Below are 26,371 nucleotides of genomic sequence, written 5' to 3'. Positions count from 1 at the left end.
AAGAAGGCGGGGCGGAGAGCGGAAGAAGCTCTCCGACCCGCGTGGCTCTTTCGCCGGCAGCAGGAGGCCGGCGGGGAGGTGGGCGGTGGCAAGGACGCGGCCGGATTCCCCAGCCGCCTCCTCCTCTGCCTCTTAGGGCAGGATCTACACAGTCGCTTTGGGGGGGGCACTGCAGGCGCACGCAAGCACCTTCAGTACGCAGTGTAGATCCCCTCCTGGTTTTTGCTGCTATCATCCTGCTTGCTCTTAACCGGTTGCCTTGTGTGCATCACAGCCGATTCCGGTAGCTGTTGATGTAACTGCCGCAAACTTCTTCCTCGAATGTCCATCGTTCTTGTTCCACCTTTCTTATAAAAGTAACACCATCAAAAATTCCTAAAGGAGGGGAGTTTTTTCAGTGCTGCTGAAAATATTTGTCCGCCTCTTTTTGGATTAATCCGTAGAATTACGTTTCTAGTGTGTCTCTGGGCCTGAGGTCTGCCGTGCCGCTACTGTGAGCAGCCGCTAGAGGCTGCTGCTAGCCTGCAAAATGCGTAGTTTCACTTCTGCGACAAGAGAGCTAAATGCAGTGTTTGTTTAGCCATCACAATCAACCAATTAAATGCTTTCAGTTGTTTGGATAAAAGACAGATGACCAATTAATTCTGTTTAAATAAATTTCATGTACCCTGGAACCACAGGATAGGTACCTTTTTGTGTTTTTGATGGGATCTCAAGTAGCAGTTAATTATTCCAGCAATAGCTTCAGCAGTACAGTACTTCTTGACTGTCCATAAAGCCATGTTGGTGGGGAACCAGTTACTTAAAGTGTGTTTGTTTTGGTGCACCCACACCTATTGAAAGGAAGTTTTCCACCAAGGTTACTGCGGGGTAAATAAGTGCGGCTTGAGATGTTAGGTGTAAATGCACCATTCATAAACAAAGCCTACTATTAAAAGGAAAGGCCATCTTTAATATTTTTTTAATTCCTTTTGACAATGCATACCAACATCAAAGTATTTTTTAAAAAAATAAGCAAGCGACCTCTTCACTTTTAATACACACACACTGCCCCTATTAATATTATCACTTGTTAAAAGTGTCCTCCAACTGATCAGTTAATCAACTTGAGCATTAAACTGCAATCCTGTACCTACTTATTTGGGGGTAACTTCCATTGTACTCATTGAGACTTACTTCTGAGTAGATATGGATAAGATTACACTGTTAGTCATTTTAGGCTGCTGTCCTGTACACATTATTATTATTATTATTATTATTATTATTATTATTATTATTATTATATTTATATCCCGCCTTTTTTCCTCCAAGGAACCCAAGGTGGTGTACATAATCCACCTCCTCTCCATGTTATCCTCACAACAACAACCCTGTGAGGTAGGTTGGGCTGAGAGTCTGTGACTGGCCCAAAGTCACCCAGTGGGTTTCCATGGCTGAGTGGGGACTAGAACCCAGATCTCCCGACTCTCAGTCCAACACCTTAGCCACTACACCACACTGGCTTTACACACATACTTGGGACTAATTCACATTGAACTCATAGGATTGTACTTAAGGTGCAATTGTACTTACCACAAGATGCCATCCTATCCCCAATGCTGTTTAACATCTACATGAAACCGCTGGGAGAGATCATCCGGAGGCATGGAGCGGGGTGCTATCAGTATGCTGATGACACCCAAATATATTTTTCTATGCCTTCAACAACAGCGTCAGCTAAGGATAGTGTGTCTCCTCTGAATGAATGCTTGGAGGCGGTAATGGGCTGGATGAGGAAAAACAAAATGAAGCTGAATCCAGACAAAACAGAGGTGCTTGCTGTCAAGGGCTCTGACCTAGGTTTGGAGGTGTGTCAGCCGGTTCTGGATGGGGCTACACTCCCCCTGAAAGACTGTGTTCGCAGTTTGGGGGTGCTCCTGGATCCGTCACTCCAAATGACAGCCCAGATAGATGCGACAGCCAGGAGTGCCTACTATCAGCTTTGGCTGATACGCCAGCTGCACCCCTTCTTAGAATCAGAAGACCTAAAGACAGTAGTGCACGCGCTAGTAACCTCAAGGCTGGAAACACGCCATCCCTTTTCATCAGGCCACGGCCTGCCAACCCCCACGGAACGGAACTCTGTGGCTATTGTTCTGCTGGAATCAGAAGCTAGAGGCCCAATGGATTCCAACTAGGGACGTTGCCCATTAGGGTGAGAACTGGAAAGGGGGGGCGGCATTCCTCGCAACCCAGTAGTGCACGCGCTGGTAACCTCAAGGCTCAACTTCTGCAATGCGCTCTACATAGGGCTACCATTGTACCTAGTTCGGAAACTTCAACTAGTTCAAAATATGGCAGCCAGGTTGGTCACCAGTACATCTAGGGGTGAGCATATTACCCCAACATTAAAATCACTCCACTGGCTGCCAATTAGTTTCCGGGCAAAGTACAAAGTGTTGGTCATTACCTTTAAAGCCCTAAATGGTTTGGGTCCAGGTTACCTGCGGGACCGCCTTCTCCCCTATAGTCTGCCCCGCGCACTCAGGTCCTCTGGGGTGAACTTACTTCAGTCAGCTAAAACTAGGCTGACATCAGTTCCCAGAGGACCTTTTCTTCTGTCGCCCCCAGATTGTGGAATGGCCTGCTGGAAGAGATTCGTAAAATTAACTCTCTGTGTGATTTTAAGGCAGCTTTAAAGACTAGCCTTTTCCGGCAGGCCTATCCAGATCAATGTAAAATCATGAATTTTTAAGATGTATTGATTCCTGTTCTAATGTTGTTCCCCGCCTCGATCCAAAGGGAGAGGCGGGTAAGAAATAAATTTATTATTATTATCTACTGATTACCATTTATTGATTAAAGCTATCTATTAATACTTCGTGATTTACGAGGTGTGGGAGAGAAATCTTTCTGCTAGTGTTGATTTGTGCACGATTTTTACAGTAACTGGTAATCATGCCAGTCTATCAGTTTCAGAATAAATTCAATTCTAAATGGAAGGCTGAACTGAGCGATTGCCCCAAATGCAGTTCACTGTTAATTACAGCTATTGCGTATACTTATTTATTCCCGGCATCAGGCTTTTTGTATAAACCAACTTCTGATGACAGGCATTTTCCACAGTGACTGGAAAAGTCAGTACACCGGGTAAAAAAGTCTTGGTCATCTTTATCAGCAAGGACTTGGCCTTCTCCATCTGATGAATAGACCTCAATGCAGCCTTCCTCACTACCTGCCTTGCTTCCTCTTGTGATGCGCCTCACTGCTCTTTTTGCAATGAATGTCTGGAGCTATAAGGTTTTTGAAAGAGGTTGTCCAGACGAGCAATATAAATGTTTTTATCCGGTTCTGAAGTCTGTGTAGTTTCCCAAAATTTATTTCACTCTGAAAGAACTCTTGATGAAGCTTTTCTGAACTTGAGGCATCTTATTATTAATGGGTGACTTTTTAATTTATTTTATTTGAACATATTGATATATCGCTTTTTAAAAAATAAAACTTCTCCAAAGTGGTGTATCCTACATTCAACAAAAAAGAAGAGTAAAACACAAAAATAAAAATACTAACATTGATTGTTGTTGTTATTGTGTCGTCTGAAGGGCAACGCACAACTAACCATTGCCTATTTTCCCGAAATAACCAACGGTGCCGGGCTACTCCGTTGGCTATCCTCACAACCGTTGGTTAGCATGTCATCTGGTGGGCTCCGTTGATTATTTTCCCTGTCCACAGAGTCCCGTGGCACTCTTGCCCAGCAAGGCTCCATGGGCAGTGAAAATAATGCTGGTGAGCGCTTGAGGAGTCCTAATCGTCCTGTCCCTGGGTGGGGCGGGGTGATCCGTGGTTCCCCACCCGCTTCCTGGCATGGGAACATGCTGTTCCCAATCACGCCGCCACCCCACGTGTTTCCAGGACGTGCATGTCCCTTGCCACCCCCTGCCCCTTCGATCTGTCTGGAGATAGGCTCGGGGGGATAGAAGGAGCCCCTTCCATCCCTTCAAGCTGATCCCCAAATGGATCGCAGAGCAGGGAGGGGGCATGTATGCCTCCCACCTCAACATGAAAAGTCCAACTGCAGGGGGCACCCATCATCCGATCTCGGGGCGATGGAGGGGCGCACAGGGCTCGTAGCTGCTGCTGTGAGAAGCAGCGCGGATTCTCCCGTCCCCTTTTGTGGCAACCGAAGGGTCATCCTGTGCTGAGGCTGGAGGGAGGTTTGGTCGTTGTAGCAGCAGCTGGCGCAGTTCTGGCTGCGAGGGGGTAGGGAGTGCTGTTCCCTGGCTTTGAGGTCAGAGCCCTGTCTCCGATCTTGGAGCCAGGAAACCAGACAATCCTATGTCCCCCAGATGCTGTCTAGGGGGCATAGGATTGCTTCCTAAGTGTATTTAGGATTGCAACCCAAGGAGGGGTAAGCATGAGATACAATAAGAATTTTGGTTTAGTGATAGCTGTTGATTTGTTTCCATTTTCCAAATGCTTTCTTGTTAAATAAGAAAGAACTGGAATAGTAAATTAGGTTTTTAATTTGGTAGAGTGTGAGAAGGAGATTGCACCCAGCACGCTGAATATTTCTCCGCTTCTGTCGTCTCCGTTGCTCTTGGTGTACCTGCATACTTAATGGATTAACAGCTTCTTTGATTCTCTGCATATTTAATTCATTGTCTAATTAATTGCTCTGTTGACTTCCCTCCTAATTAATTACCCACAGCCTCCTCATCAATTCCATTCATGCTTAATTTGGAATATTGCTTATTTGATTCTTTACCTTTAATTGGCTCTTTCAGTTATTGTCCTGTTGATTTCCAGCCTAATTATCAACTGATTTATCAATTACCCACTGCATATTTGTTCAGCTGCTATAGGGATCTGCAGCAGCCTTATTAATAATAATAATAATAATAATAGATAATGATTTTATACAGTGTGTTGGGTAACATTTTTTTATTTTCCATTCATCTTTGCAACAGACCTGCGAAGCATTTTATGATCTTTATGACTTACTAGTAAGGGAATTGAGGGTTGGAGAGAGAGAAATTTGCAGTGCAATAAATCCGAAGCTAATCCAGAGCTGTGTAATTTCCACTTCGGGCAGTTGAGGCCTGAATTTAGGACTCCAACTCCTCTTCATACTCTGAAATTGTATCTCCCTACCATGGTCTTTTCGCCCCTGCCCTTTTCACCTTCACTCAAATGTTAAAAAATAAGTGACTCAGAATGAAGGTAATGTGTCATACAAAGCATAGCAGCTCATAGGACCCAGCTCTTTTGCTCTCACAGAATAAAATGTGTAATCCCAGCTAGGTGGTTCTGATCTTCCAGCTCACTTTGCAAGAGATGCATAGCTGAGAATACGGCTGCTTAGGCTTTTAAACTTTTCCTGAGTGCCAAATGAAAAGCATGAAGGCATCACCTTCTTTTCCTTACTATTGTAGAGAGATAAAAGCTAAAACAGTATGATTGAGGACCATGATCAGATAGCATGAGATAAGCAACTTGTATGTGATTACGTTTCCTATTGATAATAATTAGACTAAAAGCTAATTTCACCTTTCTACCACTGATGGAGCTGCTGGCATGTTATAGAACGGGATATTCACCACCATTTCAGTCAGATGATGCTAACGTACAGAAAAGGTAACAACCACGGACTTCAGCAAGATCCACCCTGTGCTTGACATTAACCCATACACTTTTTTGATGCTTTCCTATTCCTGGATGCAGTGAACCAGGCAATGGAGGCTGGTGGCTTTGATTTCAGTGGAGCGGTGCAACCGCTCTGGGTTTCAGTCAGAACCAGTCAGGAACCTAAAGGAGCTACCCAAAGTGCTGAACCCTTTCCCCTCAAACGAGTTCTGCGTGCTGGATAGCACCTTTAGAGTTCAGGCTGAAATCCAGAGTGGATTCACCGCCCCACTGAAATAGTATTTATTTATTTATTTATTTATTTATTACATTTCTATACCGCCCAATAGCCGGAGCTCTCTGGGCGGTTCACAAAAATTAAAAACATTCAAAGTATAAAACAACAGTATAAAACCATAATATAAAATACAATATAAAAGCTCAACCAGATAAAAACAGCAGCAATGCAAAATTACAAATTTAAAACACCAAGTTAAAATTTATTTATAGACTGTTAAAATGCTGGGAGAATAAAAAGGTCTTCACCTGGCGTCTAAAAGCATATAATGTAGGTGCCAAGCGAACCTCCTTAGGGAGCTCATTCCACAGCAGAGAAGGCCCTCCTCCTGGTAGCCACCTGCCTCCCTTCCTTGGGCAGGGGCTCACGGAAAAGGACCCCTGAGGATGACCTTAGGGTCCGGGCAGGTACATATGGGAGGAGGCGTTCCTTCAGATAGCCTGGCCTGATAGTAGCTACCAGCCTCCACTGGAACCATGCATGGAGCCATGTCCCATTGCCTGTTGAAGAAGGAATGAGTGCAAGCCACCCCATAGCGATAGTGAAAAATCTCTGGTTTGCCGTAGGTATTTGTTTGTTTGGATAGCAGCTATTATGTGTAGCTTCTCAGTGGCTGAGCCAAATTAACAACAAAAATGAGCTCAATATGAATAATTTGATGGGTTTTCAAATGAACTCTTACAATTGAAAAAAATGTTAATAACCCCCTTTCATTTCTTCTGTGTTTTTCAGGGAACAGGTCCATCTTCATGTGTAAGCTGTGTAACTTATTTTCCCCGAACCAGTCAGAGCTGCTGTCTCACGTCTCCGAGAAGCATGCAGAAGAAGGGATTAAGGTGGACGACATCATTATTCCTCTCAGACCTCTGGCGACGCCCGCAAACCTAAATAAAAATGGAGAAGGTACGGGCCAGGGTCGGCCGGGATGCAAACTGTTATTGCGTGTTGTGAAATTTATAAAATTGCTTCGGTCTTGAAACAACCAGAGCCTTTGCTTAATTCATGACAGCAGCGAAGCCTTTGCCTAATTCATGAAACCTTTCGACTATAGTGATTAAATGTCTGTGTGTAAGGCGAAGAAGGCTTTGATGGTTTTGCAATTCTGCCAGAGGATTTGTTTGTTTCATGAATTATAAGTATTTGCTTAATGTCTCTAACTTCACATGTTGAGCAAACCTTTTCTTTCTTTCTTTCTTTCTTTCTTTCTTTCTTTCTTTCTTTCTTTCTTTCTTAAAAGTGTGTATTAAGCAACTTCACAAATCCAGCTATGCATACATACATGTATGTCTGTAAACTCAGCCTGCCTTCCTCCTGCCTGCTACTGGGCAGTGGGAGTGGGTGGGTATCATAGAATCATAGAATAGCAGAGTTGGAAGGGGCCTACAAGGCCATCAAGTCAAACCCCTTGCTCAATGCAGGAATCCACCCTAAAGCATCCCTCACAGATGGTTGTCCAGCTGCCTCTTGAAGGCCTCTAGTGTGGGAGAGCCCACAACCTCACCAGGCAACTGATTCCATTGTCGTACTGCTCTACCAGTCAGGAAGTTTTTCCTGATGTCCAGCTGGAATCTGGCTTCCTTTAACTTGAGCCCGTTATTCCATGTCCTGCACTCTCGGAGGATCGAGAAGAGATCCTGGCCCTCCTCTGTGTGACAACCTTTCAAGTATTTGAAGAGTGCTATCATGTTTCCCCTCAATCTTCTCTTCTCCAGGCTAAACATGCCCAGTTCTTTCAGTCTCTCTTCATAGGACTTTGTTTCCAGACCCCTGATCATCCGGGTTGTCCTCCTCTGAACACGCTCCAGCTTGTCTGCATCCTTCTTGAATTGTGGAGCCCAGAACACATACACATATGTTTATGTGTAATGGAGGATGTGTGAAATGTGCTTAATCTGTGCAGATTTCCCTGTGGGTCTGGTTTGATTGGAGGTCCTTAAATCCGTGTGCCAGCCCGCAACACCCTCATGCCAGAGACCCGTAGGGAAGCTACTCCAGTGTGCGAATGTTACACACAAAGGGGGTCGGTGCATGCATTAAGAACCCTTTTCACAAGGCGCCATGTTGTATTGATTGATAACCAGTTGTAATCCATGAATTGCAAGATTGCCTGCACTCAGCTGATGTAAGGCTAAAGTCCTCTAGGCAGGAGGTCTGCTGCCTGGAGAAGGGGCTGGCCATTGCTGAGGGAGATAGACAGGAAGTGGGCTTTGGGAGCTGCACGCTCTTCCAGTTTTTGTGCTGACTGACAGTGCTGGGACCAATGAAATGACCCTTTGTTCTCAAGGTGTTTTCCTCTCATTTTCCTTCTTAGAGCAGTCCAGGAAACCATAGGTTTCTCTCTCCTTCTTTTTCCTTTTAGCTTTCTCTTTCCCAGATATGCATGTCAACGAAACCCACCCAGGCTGCACTGCTGAAATGATACTAGGGGTATCTGAAAATTCATCCCCTCTCCCTGCTACTTAATCCTGGAACATTTATTATTGTTGTTGTTGTTGTTGTTATTTAAAATATTTCTAGGATGGTTTTGAAGGGCGGTGTACTACCATAATATTCATAAAGAAAAAAAACCTGATGTGGTAATAAAAACAGCCAACGTTCCAAAAACCAACACATCAGCATAAGGCAAAGCCTACAAAACTGTTGCAGCTTCAATGAAATGTGATAAAATATAATTGGGGAAGTCTAGGGCGAAAAAGTAAGTCTTTAGGGCCTCCCTAAATGCCTGCAGCCTGTGATGGGGCAACTCATTCCAGAGGTGAGGGGCCACTGCGGAAAAGGCCCTAGGTACATCTATATTTGCTACATTTATGTTCCACCTCTTTTCCGTGATGGAGCTCAAGGCAGCATATATGGGGTTTTCCTGGTGGTCTCCCATACAGGCAGTGAGCAGCGCTGCTTAGCTTCAGCGAGGAGGTTGCATTATTTGCCTGAAATCTTACCTTGGGATATGAAGTGGATTAAAGTGCCCTGGAGCAGATGCATAGCACTGCTGATTCAGGACAGGAAGTCCCACGTGTCATAGATTGGAGGGAAGGCCATGCAGACGAGGTTGGTGTTTCTGGACAGACTTGAGCCCCTGAAAAATTTCTTACAGAAATTGAGCACTTCGCGTGCCATTATATCTGCTAGAATCAGCCTTCCTCAACCTAGGGCGCTCCAGATGTGTTGGACTACAACTCCCAGAATGCCCCAGCCAGGCTGGGGCATTCTGGGAGATGCAGTCCAACACATCTGGAGCGCCCCAGGTTGAGGAAGGCTGTGCTAGATGGAGGCCATTGCACACAGCATCATTGTGACAAGAATGCCACATCACAACTGTACCATCCAGAGCAATTTACGATGTCCCAAGCCACCATCATATGAGCATTCATTCACATCACCACTAAGAGCAATTTGGGGCACCATGGAGGCCTGATTGTGATGGTAGCTATCATGTCGAAATGCTCAATATGTTGCAGAAGTCTGCTGCTCGTTGGGTTTAAATAGAAGCATTGCTAAGCCTTCTTTCTAAAGCCTTTACCTGGTGCTTTGTGGCTAACTATCTCTTAAGCGAGAGAGCGAGCCGTGGAACTTTTCTTTGGAGAGCAGCCACCACATCAAAAAATAAATAAAACTATGCACTCATTTGGCAAGCTGATTGGTGGAATGTTATCTTGGTATTTGCCAAAAACAAAATCCCTCTCTGTGATTCATTGCAGATAATAGCTCTCATTTTGTGCAAAGACAGAACTGAAACTATTCATAATTTATAATGGAAAATTAACACTAGTGCTATTAGTGAAAACCGTACCGCAAAGGTTGAATGACTTAACTGATGATGATTATTCTACCTCAACAGGATGACAAATGCAAGCTCCTTTAATTTCTAAGAACATTATTGGTCCCCGATGTTAAAAGAATGGAGGCTTGATGTCATTATAAAGTCTTCCTAAACCCAGATCGGCAATTGGATTTTAATATTATAGCTTTGCAAAAAGAAAACGGTCCTAGCAAAGCCATCTGTAGCCTATATATATATATATATATATGAATCAACTTTTGCAAAGCTTTTCAGTCAGGTCACCCAAAGGCAATTCTCTCATGGCATAGGCAATCTGGCTTTCTATGTGCCTGCATTATTGCACAACGTTACTGAGGCTTGGGGGGCAAAATACCATCTAGCACGTCATCATACGACATGTTAAACCATTGTGGTTAAGCATTTTGAGCTAAACATATGGCTTAGCATGTCGTGTGAACCATGACATAGCGTGTCATGTCAGCTATTTCTAACCATGGTGGCTACACATAAACACGGTTTAAACACACTCATTAACCTGCAGAACGGTTAGTGGCCTAGCCATGGCTTAGCATGTTGTCTGAACAGGCCCATACATTCCAGGGCTAATTAAATTAACTGAATATTACTAATTTACCAACCACTTAAATGATAATGCCAGTACACAAGGATGTTTCTAATGCTACAACGCTTTTCGGCCATTCTCTCTATCTTATAATGTTTTGTTTGTTTGTTTTTAATGGTGGTGGGATCACAAGTGCTGACCTATTCCGGACTTCCACGCATTTATTTGGAGGTTACAATAACACCTCACTTCTGAGCTACACATGAATGTGTAGAGATGAATGTGTAGAGATCAGAGGAGCAACTGTGATGTGTCAACACATAATAAAACCATCTTCCAGTTCAAATTTACTTCCTTTTAAAACAACAACAATAAGCATATATTCATTTCCATGTTTTGCACAATTTGGTGAATAAAGATCTGTCCCTTCCTGCTGATTTAGTGATAAGTACATTGGATACAATCACAAGTCAGTTGGGTATTCATAGGGGTAATTGATTTCAATGTGCTTAACTTGGAAAAGGAAAGGAACCTCTCGTGCAAGCACTGAGTCATTACTGACTCTTGGAGGGACAGCAGCTTTCGCTGACGTTTCCTTGGCAGGCCTTATAGCGGGGTGGTTTGCCGTTGCCTTCCCCGGCCATTATTACCTTTCCCCCAGTTACTCATTTTACCGACCTCAGGAGGATGGAAGGCTGAGTCGACCTGAGCCAGCTGCCTGAAACCAGCTTCTGCTGGGATCGAACTCAGGCCGTGGGGAGAATTTCAGCTGCAGAAACTGCTGCTTTACCGCTCTGCGCCACACGAGGCTTAACTTAACTGTTGAGAAATGTGTTGTCTGAACTGAGCCCATGTCTAGGGTTACTTCAGTCAACCTAGTTCTACTGCAGCCTCACCACATGGGGACTCAAAAGCCATCATGTGATAGGGTGAGAATTTGCTATTTGAAGCTGGTTGTGATCTCATAAACCAAACCTGCAGCCCTTTTCACAATCTGTGTTTGAAAGAAAGGCGTATGTGCAGTTTTGTGAATGGCATTTTAGTGTGTAGTCTTGAACAGTCGCTTTTTTCCACATGTAGAAAAAAATTCTTCAGATCATGCATGTGCATATGTTGTTAAATCCTGTTCCTCAGGGTATCGTGGTTTTTGTTTGATCATCATTCATTATAGCATATTTATTTATTTATTTATTTATTTATTGCATTTCTATACCGCCCAATAGCCGAAGCTCTCTGGGTGGTTTACAAATTTAAGACAATTCAAAACAAAACAATAGTATAAAACCACAATATAAAATACAATATAAAAGCACAACCAAGATAAAAACAGCAGCAATGCAAAAATACAAACTTAAAATACAAATTTTAAAACAGCAAAGTTAAAATTTATTAATAGACTGTTAAAATATTGGGAGAATAAAATGGTCTTCATCTGGCATCTAAAAGAATATAATGTAAGTGCCAAGCGAATTTTCTTATTATTACTGAAGTGCCGCCCAAAACTGCTAAATGCTGCACAAAGGTAAAATCGGCAGGCTTATAATCTATTCTTAGATCCAAATAAACCAGGTAAATGTTACATTTACAAGCACAGTCTGATAAAGAGTGCTTTTAAAAACAACTGTCCAACAACACCATTTTGCCATTCCCTCTGTCTGTGCAAATTGTGGTAGAGTTCATTACGGCTTTACCCGGGAGGTCTTGTTGGGTGTGTGTGTGTGTGTGTGTGTGTGTGTGTGTGTGTGATATATATATATATATATATATATATATATATATATATATAATCTTTTTTCCCTATGTATTTTTGGATCAATGCCAAAAAATTAATGAAGCTCAATGCTGTCAAATCCAAGCACATGTTAGGTAAAACTCAAGGGAATAATGAAAACCTGGTTTTTCATTGCAATGGCTTTGCTCTTTTGCAGCAACATTAGTTAATTTCCCCCCTCCCCCAATGCACACATGCTAAATGAGTTTAAACAATTGCAAAATGATTAGATGTTGCTTGGATGAAAAATGTGTTTTGGAAAGAACAGCATAAAGATTGCTCTCTCAGGATAGTTTATTTCTCCATCTTGCCTTAAAATGTCGTCTCTATGGATATCAGTCTAGGTGGAACGGAATGCTTTCTCCACGTTTGCGTGGCTCTGAGTGGCAGGGAGTTGTTGCCTCCTCTACCGAGTTAAGGTGGTAACAGGGTCAGTTCTTCACAGGTTTTAGGTGGCAATGCTTGCTTGCTCTTCTCCTAAATCTAAAGATGGGCAAAACAAATGAAAAGGATTTACATGGAAATTCGGGAGAGGAATGGTTGATTTCCCCAATGACACTGGCACTGACAATCAAAGAAAAGCCCCCCAAACCTCTTGACTCCTAGGCCAGGCAAGATATAACCTGGGCTAGAGGGACAGAGGAGCTTTGCAACTCTGTGTGCATTCCAAGGAGGCCTACCTCCCACCATGAGACTCTAGAACAGTGGTCTTCAACTGGTCCAGACCCGAGACCCACCTCGGACTCCCAATCTGCAACATGGGACCAACTTTAAAAATTTCACAATTGCCCAACGTGGTTGAAGACTACTGCTCTAGAACAGCCTTCCCCAACCTGCTGCTCTCCAGATGTTTTGGACTTCATCAGCCCCAGCCAGCATGGCCAATGGTGTTTAAAACATCTGGAGGGCATCCAACTGGAAAAGTCTGTGCTGGAAGTATCTGCTTGGAGAAATCTGGATCTAAAAAAAATGCTGAGGTGTGTACCTCTGGAATTGGATACTTCCAATGCCAGTGAATCCAAATTCTCTCAAGAGGGCCAAGTTGTTCAGCCTCTTCCAACGCCTGATCTCTATCTTCCATTTGGCTGCTATTTCCGTTATTCACCAGCACTCTAGTCTCAGCTTCCCTGTTTTCTTGCAAAGAATTTTGCGGTCTGATAGAAGGAAGGAAGACGCCCTTGGACAGCCGTGGTGACTGCTGCTGGAAGCAGCAAGCACATGGGACCGGCCAACCTCACAGTCTAGTTTCCAACCCTGTAACAACTGTCCGTCTTTGGGTACTTGGATGCATGGACATCCTGTTGTGCTGAGACAGTCTTGGTGTACAGTTGTCAATGACCAGTTTAAAGAACAGCACAGGCACTCATTAAATCTCAGAGCAGCCATGCTCAAGAGCATAATAATAATAATAATAATAATAATAATAATAATAATAATAATAATAATAATAATATATTTATTTATTTATTTATTTCTTATCCACCTCTCCCTTTGGATCGAGGCAGGGAACAACATTAGAACAGGAATCAATATATCTTAAAAATTCATGATTTAACATTGATCTGGATAGGCCTGCCGGAAAAGGCTAGTCCTTAAAGCTGCCTTAAAATCACACAGAGAGTTAATTTTACAAATCTCCTCTGGCAGGCCGTTCCACAATCTGGGGGCGACAGAAGAAAAGGTCCTCTGGGAAACTGATGTCAGCCTAGTTTTAGCTGACTGAAGTAAGTTCACCCCAGAGGACCTGAGTGTGCGGGGCAGACTATATGGGAGAAGGCGATCCCTCAGGTAACCTGGACCCAAACCATTTAGGGCTTTAAAGGTAATGACCAACACTTTGTACTTTGCTCGGAAACTAATTTAAACTATAGCTTCTTCATGTTTCTTCAACAGAGGTTCTTGTAGTGAAGAGGAAAAGAGGCAGGCCGAAGGGGTCCACCAAGAAATTTTATGCTGATGAAGAATTGGCCGAAAGCAATAAATGCGCTCCGAGTGAGGTCGTCCCACCAGGACCCGAGGAAGGAGGAGAGCCGGTGGAAGTTCAACCAAGCAACTTGGAATGCCGGAAGTGTGGCCGGACGTTCTCTAATTCTCGGCAGCTGCGGAAGCACATCTGCATCATTGTTAAACATGAAGACCTGGAAGAAGAAGGTGATCTAGGTAAGCAACCTTACTTGTGTGTATGTTGGCAGGCATGAGCTGTGGATCCCTAGAAGAGTGAGATGTGCTTTCAGAGAAAGCTGCATGCAGCTAGAGTATATTTATTTATTTATTTATTTGCAGCATTTTTTACCCTGCTCCTCAGCCAAAGAAATGCTTCCGGAGGGGCTTACATAGATTAATAATGACAGTTTGTGTCCTCAGGCCTACAGTCTAAAAGGCATGGTACAAAAGGAAAAGGGGCTGGACGGGAGGAGGAAAAAAAGCAAAACTTGGGCACCTCTCCTTAGTTTCAAAGTTATTACAGGTGTTCTTTCTGGTAATCCTGTCGCTCCAAATCACAGCTCAGATAGATGCTACGGACAGGAGTGCCTACTATCAGTTTCAGCTGATACACCAGCTGCACCCCTTCCTAGAGTCGGAAGACCTAAGGATGGTAGTGCACGCACTGGTAACTTCAAAGCTCGACTTCTGCAATGCGCTCTACATAGGGCTACCTTTGTGCCTAGTCCGGAAACTTCAATTAGTTCAAAATATGACAGCCAGGTTGGTCATCGGTACACCTAGGGGTGACCACATTACACCAGTTTTAAAATCTCTTCACTGGCTGCCGATTAGTTTCCGGACAAAGTATAAAGTGTTGGTGATCACCTTTAAAGCCCTACATGGTTTGGGTCCAGGCTACCTGCGGGATCGCCTTCTCCTATACAATCCACCCCGCACACTCAGGTCCTCTGGGAAGAACTTCCTTCAGCCAGCCAAAACTAGGCTGACAGGTATTACCCAGAGGACCTTTTCCTCTGCTGCTCCCAGACTGTGGAATGGCCTGCCGGAGGAGACTCGCCAACTTAACAGTCTTTTATCATTTAAGAAAGCTAAAAGAAAGACTGATCTCTTCTGGCAGGCCTACCCAGTGGAATTTTAGGATGTTTTTAGGATGTTTTAATAATGTGGACTATGTTTTTAATCAATTTTATGTATTTATTCTTATTGTTGTTCCTCGCCTCAATCCAAACAGAGAGGCGGGTAAGAAGGAGGATGATGATGATGATGATGATGATGATGATGATGATGATGATGGAGGGGTGTACCAAGCTTCCTGAAGCTGTTTCTTCTCTGGCCGATGTGTGTGTTAGGGGCGGGGAGCTCAGCTTGGTTCCCCCCCCCCCCCCCCGGGCTGTCATGCTTATCCTGGGAGTCGCAGGCTGCAGTTTCCAAGTGGCCATTGGTTCTCTCTCCAATGGAGAAGGCAGTTTTGTTTGCTGTGTCTGCCATTGCCGACTAGACAAACTGCTGTTGAATGCTAAGAACTTGACACCTCCTTTTGAAATAGGTGTAATAGGTTTAGGAATGGTTGCGGCTCAGGGCCAAAGTAGACGAGTTTCATTTCATTCATTTTTTTCATTTCATTGATTGCATTTTTATACTGCCCGATAGCCGAAGCTGTCTGGGCGGTTTACAAAAATTAAAACTACAACAATATTGAACAATATACTAATCAACAATATCACAATAATAAAAATATACTAAATACAAGTGTACATTGAAACAAACCAGATAAGATTAAAAAAAAAAAGCTTGGTTAGAACAACATTTCTCCCCCTGAAGCAGCACCTCCCAACCTTCAGCTCTAGCCTTGCTTTTAAAGTCTCCAGGTGTGGGGTGGAGGGGAGCAGGTGGAATAGCTCACCCTTGATGGTACAACATTTCACCCCCTGAAGCAGGAGATCAATGCTAGGTACTTGCCTACCTTGGTCCTAAGTTTTATTATGGCAACTTCAGGTAGTGAATCATAGAATCATAGAATAGCAGAGTTGGAAGGGGCCTACAAGGCCATCGAGTCCAACCCCCTGCTCAATGCAGGAATCCACCCTAAAGCATTCCTGACGGTTGTCTAGCTGCCTCTTGAAGGCCTCTAGTGTGGTATGTGTATGTTTGTGTGTGTTGAGGAAGTGGGCCGGGGTCAATAAGGAATTGGAAGGCTCCAGAAAGCACCCTTAACCCAACCAGATTTTATAGATACAGTGAATCCGAAACACTTAGCCAGGGGATAGTCAGCGCGTCACATCGTTTGTCGATAACAAAGTGCGTCTTTTGGCATTTCATTTTCAGGTGAGCGCCAATGTTGACTGTTGGCTTCATAGGATGTAAATTTATATCCCACCTTTCTGTCAAAATGCCGCTCAAGGCGGCTGATAGTAATAAAGTACAGATACGAAATGAAAGCTCAATTAAAACATGACATAAAAACAAATTAATTAAAAACACAACAATACATGAATATTGATGTTCTTCCCACTCTTTCGGTCACTTAAGATCAGGATATGAACATGTTCCTCTCTATTCGGCTCTGGTTAGGCCTCATCTAGAGTATTGCGTCCAGTTCTGGGCACCACAATTCAAGAAGGACGCAGACAAGCTGGAGTGTGTTCAGAGGAGGGCAACCAGGATGATCAGGGGTCTGGAAACAAAGCCCTATGAAGAGAGACTGAAAGAACTGGGCCTGTTTAGCCTGGAGAAGAGAAGATTGAGGGGAAACATGATAGCACTCTTCAAATACTTGAAAGGTTGTCACACAGAGGAGGGCCAGGATCTCTTCTCGATCCTCCCAGAGTGCAGGACACGGAATAACGGGCTCAAGTTGAAGGAAGCCAGATTCCAGCTGGACATCAGGAAAAACTTCCTGACTGTTAGAGCAGTACGACAATGGAATCAGTTGCCTGGTGAGGTTGTGGGCTCTCCCACACTAGAGGCCTTCAAGAGGCAGCTGGACAAGCATCTGTCAGGGATGCTTTAGGGTGGATTCCTGCATTGAGCAGGGGGTTGGACTCGATGGCTTTGTAGGCCCCTTCCAACTCTGCTATTCTATGATTCTATGTGTACATACAGAAATGTAGCAAATAATTGCTTGGCTGTGTTGTTTTTCCCCAGGAATCAATTTATAGGTAGGGTCTAATGCTGGAAGGTCTAACTAAAGCTCGTTGAACTTGAAAGGAGACTCTCTTTTTTTTTTTTTTGGTAAAGTCCTTAGTATTTAAATGTTTTTCTTAAGCAAACATGTCCAGCTGTCTTATTTGTGACTTCCAAAATGTTGTGCCCTTGTCACTTCTGAATGTCCTCTTTAGCAATAATATTTACAGTATTCTAGACTTAATTTGGTTTAGTAAATGGCTTACGTTACTGGAATTAGCTAACCTTGACCCTGCTACTCATTAAAATCATAAAATGCGAGCTGGATACAGTTTCTACATAGATTGCTAGCGGGCTTTTCCAGCTGAAATGGCTTTCTCCCACTGCAAAAAAGCAACTTCTCTGTTTGCAGGTAAACAAAAAGCTACTTCTCTTGAGAAAAGCAAACCAATCCATCTCGCAGAGGAAATTAATTTGTGGCTCTGCCCAATGCAGTTTTGTGTTTTTTTAATACCGACATAGAACACAGACTAGATCTTCAGGACAGGTGACCTTGGGGGACTTTCCTTCAAACTGTCCACTTTAAGCCATTAATATTGCGCATAGATTCTCTTGATATTGTTGAGTACAGAAGACCAGGCGAATTGTGGGATTTACAGGGACAGCATGGGGCAGTGTGACCCATAAAAGAGGAAGGACAAGGAAAAAACAACCGTATTAAAGCTCCAATTCAGGTTATGTATCCTAAATATCTGTTTTGGCTCTATATAGGCCCACAAGAATTTGTCTTATACCATGACAGACTAAGGGTCCATCTAGCCCAGTATTGACTACTGTGATTGGCAGTTGCTCTCCAGGTCACCTGCTGCCTGATCCTTTTAACTGTGACGTCAAGAACTGAACCTTGAAACGTTACATGCAAAAGCATGCATTATATCACTAAGCTATGGTTCCCCTAAAGTGATTGGGAACATATTATTGGAAATGGGCTGTGTAGAGGTGAGCCATAAGGCAGACAAGAGCTCAGTTCAGACAATGCATTTCTCTATACAGTGGGGAAACTCCACTCAACGGTTGAGTTTGTAGGGAGTACTCCCCACACAACATGTTCTAACTCCACCGTTGCGTGACTGTGGGCTACCATGGAGTTGAGTTAAAGGCAACGCGATGTTTGATTGACAGTTCCTCTGCCCTTTCTCCTCCCCCAGTTTTCCTGATGGTATCCCATCAGCCATTATTGCAAAAAGACCAAGTCCCAGCAGCTCTCCTAGAGCGGCACTCGCTCCTTTCACCGTTCTTGCCAAGGAACTCTATAGCCAGTGGGAAAAGTAAACTCAACAGCAAACTCCATGGAGCCCTCCATATAACACGCAATGCAGCAGTTGTGCAGGAACTCCTCTGCACAGCATGGATGTTCAGCATGGAGTGTTTTCCAAAAAAAAGGTCACCATTGCGTGGAGTTTTCCCGCCAGACAACACATTTCTAAATGGTGGTGTAAAAATTCCACCATGGAGTTCTAAAACCACTGTAGAGAAATGTGTTGTCTGAACTGAGCCAGGTTGTCAGTTTGTCAGGGAGAGCTAAGTCTGTGCCCGAGTGATGAATTGATGAGATCAAGGAGCCAGGATTCTAGTGTCACCTGGTACTGGCCAAGCTGATAGCTGCAGTACAACCACCTGGCTGCCCATAGCAGTAGCACTACAGCCCTGTGAAGAGCAGGTCAGAAGCTCATTCGCCTTACAAAGGTGGAAAGAATGAAGGGGCTGGATTTCACTGCTAGCATGCCTCGTCTCATTTACGTACTTTTAAAACGCTCATTAGCCACCTTTTAGCAAATATTTGAGGACGGTTTACAACAGCAAAAACAGTAGCACATATATAGAAATAGCCCACCAATAAAATCACAATCTAAAGTTGAAAGTATGTGAGATAATAAAACTGTTTTAAAATACTTGGGTGAATTAAAAAAAATGTTTTGCCTGTTTCCTAAAAGGCAGTCAAGTGGGTGCCAGGTGTGCCTCCCTGGGAAGATCATTTCATTGCTGGGGGACCACTACCCCCACTCCCCAAAATCCCTTTGCCTTGTAACAAAACTCTTCTCTGATCCATGGTATTTGGAGAAGGACATTGGCCGAAGACCTTAAAGTGCAGGTAGGGTGGTATGGTATGGGAGAAGACCATCCTTCCAAGTTTGAGACCTTGACTGCCTTATGTTTGTGTGAATGTCCCTTATTTATCCCAAAATGTGGTGTTTGGCTGCTTCTCAGTAAAATGTTGAGAAACTCTTGGAGTTCTTTGCTTTGGTTCAAATTGTGCCCTGATGCATCCAGCACAGGGCCTTGTGGAGCAGATTGTGTCGCAGAATTGTATCAGTGTATTTATTTATTTACATGTATATGCCACTTTTTCTCCAAAGAGCTTAGAGTGGCTGACACGGGGCTTAGTTAGTGGTCAGAAGTTGATGACTTCAAACCTTTATTCTCAAATGAGTGTGTGGACATTATAAAATGGGAATGCAGTTACAGAACGGTGCTTTGGTAATTCATTGGCTCAGGAATACCGTGTACAGTCTATGTTTGACTAAGAAGGAAGTGGGAATTGAATCCATGCTGCCACCTATTTATTTATTTATTTATTACATTTCTATACCGCCCAATAGCCGGAGCTCTCTGGGCGGTTCACAAAAATTACTACATGGTTCCTACTACTGGAACCATGATATTTCTCTGGAAAACATTGAGAAGATATATTTTTTGTATGATGGCTGTTTGCTCTGTGTGTGTGTGTGTGTGTGTGAGAGAGAGAGTGATAGAGAGAGAGAGAGAGAGAGAGAGAGAATCTTCTGGACTATTCATAAGTTGAGGCTTTGGTGTAGAAACCTTCACAATTCCCTAGCAGTATTTTGAGAACACATATGCATAAAACATTGCCAGCTCATTTTAAAACACTCTTTCCAAGAAGTAATGTTTTTTTTCCCAAGCAATAGAAAATGATGGTTGCAATTTGCAGTCCAATTATGATTTAAGCCAAGGGGAGGTTGCACGTCATTAGTCAAAATTAATTTGTTATATTACATTTGAACTTTTGATCTTGCATTGACTTTCAAAGTGAAAACTCAGATTTGGAGGTTTTTTTTGTTCTTTGTATAGATATTTTGTTGGGTAGAGGGGCTCATGAATACCTATACTGAAATGGAGATATAAATATCTATATTTTAGATAGATAGATAGATAAGGATTTAGGTATTCCTGTACAAGATCTTTTTTTTTTTAGTGCATTTAGATCTTGAAGGTATGTACCATGATTATCATGATAGCAATTGTATGAGTGATGGTTGTGGACAGACACAGCAGATTTTTGCACGATTCTCCCCCCCCCCTCTTTCTTTTCTGTGTCTGCCATCTTCCTGCTCCCATAATAGATTGATAAGGGCCTCATCTACACCAAGCAGCATATTCCACTATGAAAGCGGTATATAAAAGGCAGGAGCCACACTACTGCTTTATAGTGATATTGAAGTGCACAGACAACTGTTGGGGCCCATGACACATCTACACCAAGCAGGGTATAATACTATGAAAGTGGTATGAAAGCAGTATATATCATGTGTCAGTGGGTCCCAACAGTTGTCAGTGCACTTCAGTACCATTATAAAGCAGTGGTGTGGCTCCTGCCTTTGATAGACCGCTTTCATGCCACTTTCATAGTGGAATATATTTATTTTTTCAGTATTTTAACACCCAATTTAACTTGAATTTAAACTTTGCTGTTTTAACTCCGTATTTTAATCTATATCCATTTCTGCTGTGTGGTTTTATCCTGGTTGTGCTTTTTATATTGCATTTTGTGTTTGTGTTTTTAGACTGTTGGTTGTTTTATTATGCTTTTCGCGGTTTTAATTTTTGTGAACCGCCCAGAGAGCTTCGGCTATTGAGCGGTATAAAAATGTAATAAATAAATGAATAAATAAATGAACAGTATCTGCTTGGGGTAGATGAGCCCAACGGCTGATCTTAGATATAGGGCTGTGGTGGGTGGGTTTTTCTCTCTTCTTACCAGTATTTCTTACCTTTTACTTCTTTCTATTATCAGAATCCTTTAATACTAATAGGCTATGACTCTACAACTCCCTGTTCTTTCTCTTCCTGTAGCTCTGCTCACACAAACCACTTGTGTCTTTGCTTTCTCTCGCTTTCCCATCCATGAAGCTTCTGCACTGCGAAATCTCTTTCTCTGGCTAGGGAAGGGAGTAGTTAATAACCTGCAACGGTCCAGTTACTGCAACCTGTATTCTGCTGCATTTCCAAGACCCGCAAAATGGTTGGCTGCTTAACTAGGGCTGTAGTTGAAAAGCAGCAGTTGCTGCCTGGTTGCCCAGCATACATGGCACCTGCGGTTGAGAAAGGACTTAGAACATATGGCCCCTTTAAACTAAAAAAAACCACCTATGTAGTAGGGGTGTGCATGGACCCCCCCGCTCCGCTTCACTTCCAGATCCGCGATTTTCGGATTGGCCCGCTTCGCTCCGCCCCCGCTCCGCCCATGTCTGCTCCGTTCCACTGCGGAGCTCCGTTTCTGGATTGGAGCTCCGTTTCCCCCCCCCCCATAGGCTTGCATTAAGCTAAAAAAATATACAACTTTTTTTCTGTGAAAGTTAGAAACCTCAAGTTTGGCACCATGACACCTCATGGAGGTATACACACGCACGCCAAGTTTCAAGCCAATCCCATCATCCCCTGATTTTTGGGGAATTTGTGAAAATCGGGCACCCCATTCACACCCCTTTCGATAGCTCCGTCAATTTGCACGTTAACAATCTCAAACTCGCCACCATGATAGCTTATCCAGAGATACAGATGCACGCCAAGATTCAAGGCAGTCCCATCATGCCCTGATTTTTGGGGAATTTATGAAAATCCAACACCCATTCACTCCATCAATTTGCACATTAGAAACCTCAAACTCGCCACCATGATAGCTTATCCAGGGACACACACACACGCTCAGACTCAAGGCAGTCCCATCATCCCCTGTTTTTTGGCGGGGCTTAAACCTGCAGACAGCTCAATGGGGCCATTTCAAAGGAAATCCCAACATGCCATGAATTGGGGATTAGAGATCATCAACCTAATATGAATCTTCTTCCACACTTGAAAAATGGATTTGGAACTTCCAAAACTCCAAGTGAGCGCAGGAAGGACTTCTCCCCTGAGTCAAAGCCAGACACACACAACATCCCTGCGAGGCGGGCAGGGGAGGAGAGAGGGAAGGCAGGCAGGCAGCAGACATTTCTGGGGGCATAAGGAAGTGAGCCAAGGATAAGCCAGTAATGCATATAAAATGGAATAAATAAATAAATAAATAAATAAACGAAGGAGGGGTGGAATTAAAAGCAGCAGTGTTGCTGAATAAACAACAAGAAGAACTTTTTAAAAAAAGGCTATATCTATCTTTTACCAGCAATAGGGGGACGTGTTCAGGGGAAGGGGAAGCAGCTGCCAATTTGACTGGTCCTAGTAACTAGTCTTTTAAGAAGCAAGGCTGTCAGTTCAACTCATGAAAGCCATTGCTCCACCACGAGAGCTCTGAGAAATAGAACTCTCACTTCAACTCATGATAGGTATTGCTCCACCGGGTTACTCTCTTTGGAAGGCTCTGATGGCCCTCCAAGTACAGGAGAGAGTGAGGGCACGTCCACATGGGATACCCTAGGGGAGCTCATCCCCTTGCACCACATCTTTTCAGTTGTTCCCCAAAGTTAGGGTGGGTAGCAGTGCTGTGTTTCTATCTCTTATTATTGGCTTAGTATATGATTTCACAGGTTGTGTTTGTGCATTTGGTGGGGCTACTGTTTTAAAAAACACTGGGAAAAGTCCGTTCAGAGTAGAAAGAGAAGTTCCCAGAATCCCAAGTTACCCGTTTTGCCTATCCCCTCCTCCAACTTTGGGATCATGTGATCATGACTGGGAGTTGACTCTGCCCCTCAGCCCTTTGAAAAAGGTATTTCCCGCCGGTTTTTTAAAAAATTCTAGCGCGCGACCCGCACCACGCAGAGAGTAGTCTCAAAGTGACCCCCATCCACGACTCTCCAAGCACAAGAATTTTCAGAAAGATAGCTTCAAAAACAACACAGTTATCCCCCTTTCTTTTCCGCAATGCAATCCTATGGGCGAAATGTTTCAAGATGGCGATAGAAGCGGACCGCGGAAACCGGAGCGCTCCGAAAATGGGCACTTCTCTTCGCCTTGCTTCTAGGGGTCCGCGGTCCGCTTCTACTCCGCCTCTGGGCAAGGCGGAGCAGGGCAATTCACTCCTGCTTCTGCGCTTCTAATCGGAGCGGAGCACATGCCTACTATGTAGTCTAGGCTGACCATATGAAAAGGAGGACAGGGCTCCTGTATCTTTAACAGTTGCATAGAAAAGAAAATTTCAGCAGGTGTCATTTGTATATATGGAGAACCTGGTGAAATTCCCTCTTCATCACAACAGGTAAAGCTGCAGGAGCTATACTAGAGTGATCAGATTTAAAAGAGGGCAGGGCACCTGCAGCTTTAACTGCTGTGATGAAGAGGAAATTTCCCCAGATTCCCCATATATACAAATGACACCTGCTGAAATCCCCTTTTCAATACAACCGTTAAAGATACAAGAGCCCTGTCCTCCTTTTCATATGGTCACCATAATGTAGTCTCTGCATATGGAAAGTACACTTGGTTTTGTGAAAATCTTGAAAAAGAATTTGCAAAAGAATCTTGCAAAAGAATTGACCAATAGTAAAGAGACTAACATTTAAAAACGCACCCACTCCAATGAAGAGCCAAATGCTCCAATGAAGAGCAAGATCAAAGCCTGCCAATTAAGGAGCCGAAACATGCAGTGGAGATTCACCAGGGAGCCTCTCCAATTAAGAATGCACAGTACACGGCAGAAGCACCAATTAGAGATCCCGAGTAGAAAATCTTGATGGCTACCTTGAAATGCTGTTGAACATACTGATTCATATGTCATTGACAGCCCGCCTTCTTTATCAGCAGAGATGCGAACATGCCCATAAATGCCATCTAAATACAGATGCAGCATAGCAACAAATTACTTTGTGCATGCCACACTGGGATTTAAATTGCATAGATCTGGATACAGGAGGTCAGTTTATTAGTTTGCCAAATCAAAGTGCCAGCTGCTCAAACTGATTGCTTAATGTTCTTTTGCAAGGGAGAGCCGGGTTGAAGATTATTCTTCTCAATCAGGCCGTTGTGAGGAGAAGAAGAAAAGCATAGACTCAAAAAAATAATAATACATGTTTGTTTTAGTCCTTCTAAGTGGAATGGGTTTGATGAATGCAGTCTTACCCGCCCAGCGATTGAGATGGCTCGTGGCAGCTCGTGGTCGACAGAAGAACTAGACTTATGACTGATTCACAGGATCGATTTGACATCCATTGATATCAACAGATTTTTTTTCAAATTTGCTGCATATGCATTGCCCAAATTGGGGCTTGCCACATTCCCCACCCCACCCCTCCCCAACCCAAACACCTTGCTTTCTTTTGTGTTTAATGTCTTTTTGTTTCGGCCGTTCTGCGTGCACTTCTTTGCACCTTCATCTCATGGCTTGTTGTTTTGGCAACTCCGTCACAAATCCCAGCAGACCGCTGACAAATTTTATCTGTGAATTCCAACTCCTAATAGATTTGTTCCATATGTTAAATTAACCCACTTTGTTTGCATTTGCACAGCTGTTAGACTTTTGTTTCGGCGTGGAAAAATAGCTGCTTTCCCTCTCTTGAATGCAGTCTTACCCGCCCCCCATCCCTTCTCCAGTCATGCACAGGATGGTGGCATTTGCCTAACAGATTCTCCCAGCTCCCTTTGCGGTTCATGCTCTTCATGCTGTTGCACCATGTCCTGCTTTATTGGTCCATGGACGACAGCTGGTTGGCCAATGTGTGAACAGAGTGCTGGACTGGATGGACCCTCTTATGTTCTCATTTAAAAACATTTTAATCAAAGGAATCATAAGCCCAATTAGTAAGATAACTGGCCCAAAAGAGACCTCTTTTAATCCATTGTCATTCGTTGACACTTGCTTATACTTCACAAATTAATGAACATTTACTGTTGATCCTTGTAATAGCTCTTAGCGCTAATTTAAGCCAATCAGACTAGTGAGTAGAGAGACAAAGTGTGTGCATGTGTTTTGTGTACTACCTTTAGTAGCCAAGGCACTGGGCCTGTGTGGACCAGTTGCTGGGGAACATGGGTGGGAGGGTGCTGTTGTACCATGTCCTGCTTTGTTGGTCCTTAACCAGCTGGTTGGCCACTGTGTGAGCAGAGTGCTGGACTAGATGGGCCCTCGGCCTGATCCAGCATCTTCTTATGTGTTTGTATGTGTGGCATGGAATGGGGTGGGGATCAGAATTGATGGGGTGATCAAGTATATTAAGCTGGCACCCTCCCGGCTCCCCATATTCCTTGGATTTGCTGTAGGTATTCCTGGATTATGCGAGATTATTCTCCTCAGGCCTTGAAAGCTTCCCCCTTGCCCATCGTAGGCAGAGAGGCAAAAGGATATAAGTGTTCCTTTGCTGGATCAGGCTATATAACACAATATAAGAGTTACTTTACTATCTAGTCTAGCACTTGTAGCTGATAGTAGACCCTGGGAAGCTTAAAAGGAGAGCAAGATGGAGTTGGCCGTGCCCAGACGTTTGTCTCCATTGTCTGGTAATCCGAGGTCGACTAGCTCTTTAAGCTATTGTGATGAAAAGAGACAGAGTTCCTTCATACGTAAGCAAACTTTGGAAGGGCAAAGCAGGAATACAGACTGGACCATCCAGGATGGTCAGGTCACACGTGACACAGCAATAAACTGTTTGGGTATCTTTCCCAACAACAAGCTGCAACTGATCCTGGTTCCCCGAGAAGTACAGTACACGTGTTTCCAAACTCCTGTTCGCCACCTCATATTTTTAGGTGTACACCTAAATATCGTAATGGTTAGGAAAAAAGCCCTGTAATGGCTTTGGCAAATAACCCAGATGCCTGAACATATGCAGAAAACAGAAATATAATGCCAAGCTTAATACAGCATATAAAGTCTAAACGATAACACCAAATGGGACAGACATTTGGCTGGGATATGGCAACCATAGTTCTCTGCTCTAGCCTCCATGCATTGGTTGTAGTTCTCACATTGGAAGGGCTGTATTTGGTTACAGAGGACGCATGGCTCCCTGGATTCCTCTCTAGCAATCATGCCTCAAGACCAACAGTGCCTGACACTGT

General features: G+C 43.7%; 1 protein-coding gene across 1 annotated transcript in view; it reads left to right on the top strand.

Moving 5' to 3' along the window:
• The window catches only part of ZFAT (zinc finger and AT-hook domain containing), a 116,326-nt gene that overhangs the window by 6,579 nt on the left and 83,376 nt on the right, over positions 1–26,371 (top strand). The window contains exons 2-3 of the mRNA XM_063131164.1: positions 6,635–6,805; positions 13,910–14,176. Of these exons, the coding sequence (XP_062987234.1) occupies positions 6,635–6,805; positions 13,910–14,176 (438 nt within the window). The remainder of the gene's footprint in view (positions 1–6,634; positions 6,806–13,909; positions 14,177–26,371) is intronic.

The sequence above is a fragment of the Elgaria multicarinata genome, chromosome 7 (genome assembly GCF_023053635.1).
Source record: "Elgaria multicarinata webbii isolate HBS135686 ecotype San Diego chromosome 7, rElgMul1.1.pri, whole genome shotgun sequence".
Classification (NCBI taxonomy): Eukaryota; Metazoa; Chordata; class Lepidosauria; order Squamata; family Anguidae; genus Elgaria; species Elgaria multicarinata.
The sequence above is the reverse complement of the archived record's forward strand: the minus strand, read 5'-3'. Positions and strand labels throughout refer to the sequence as shown.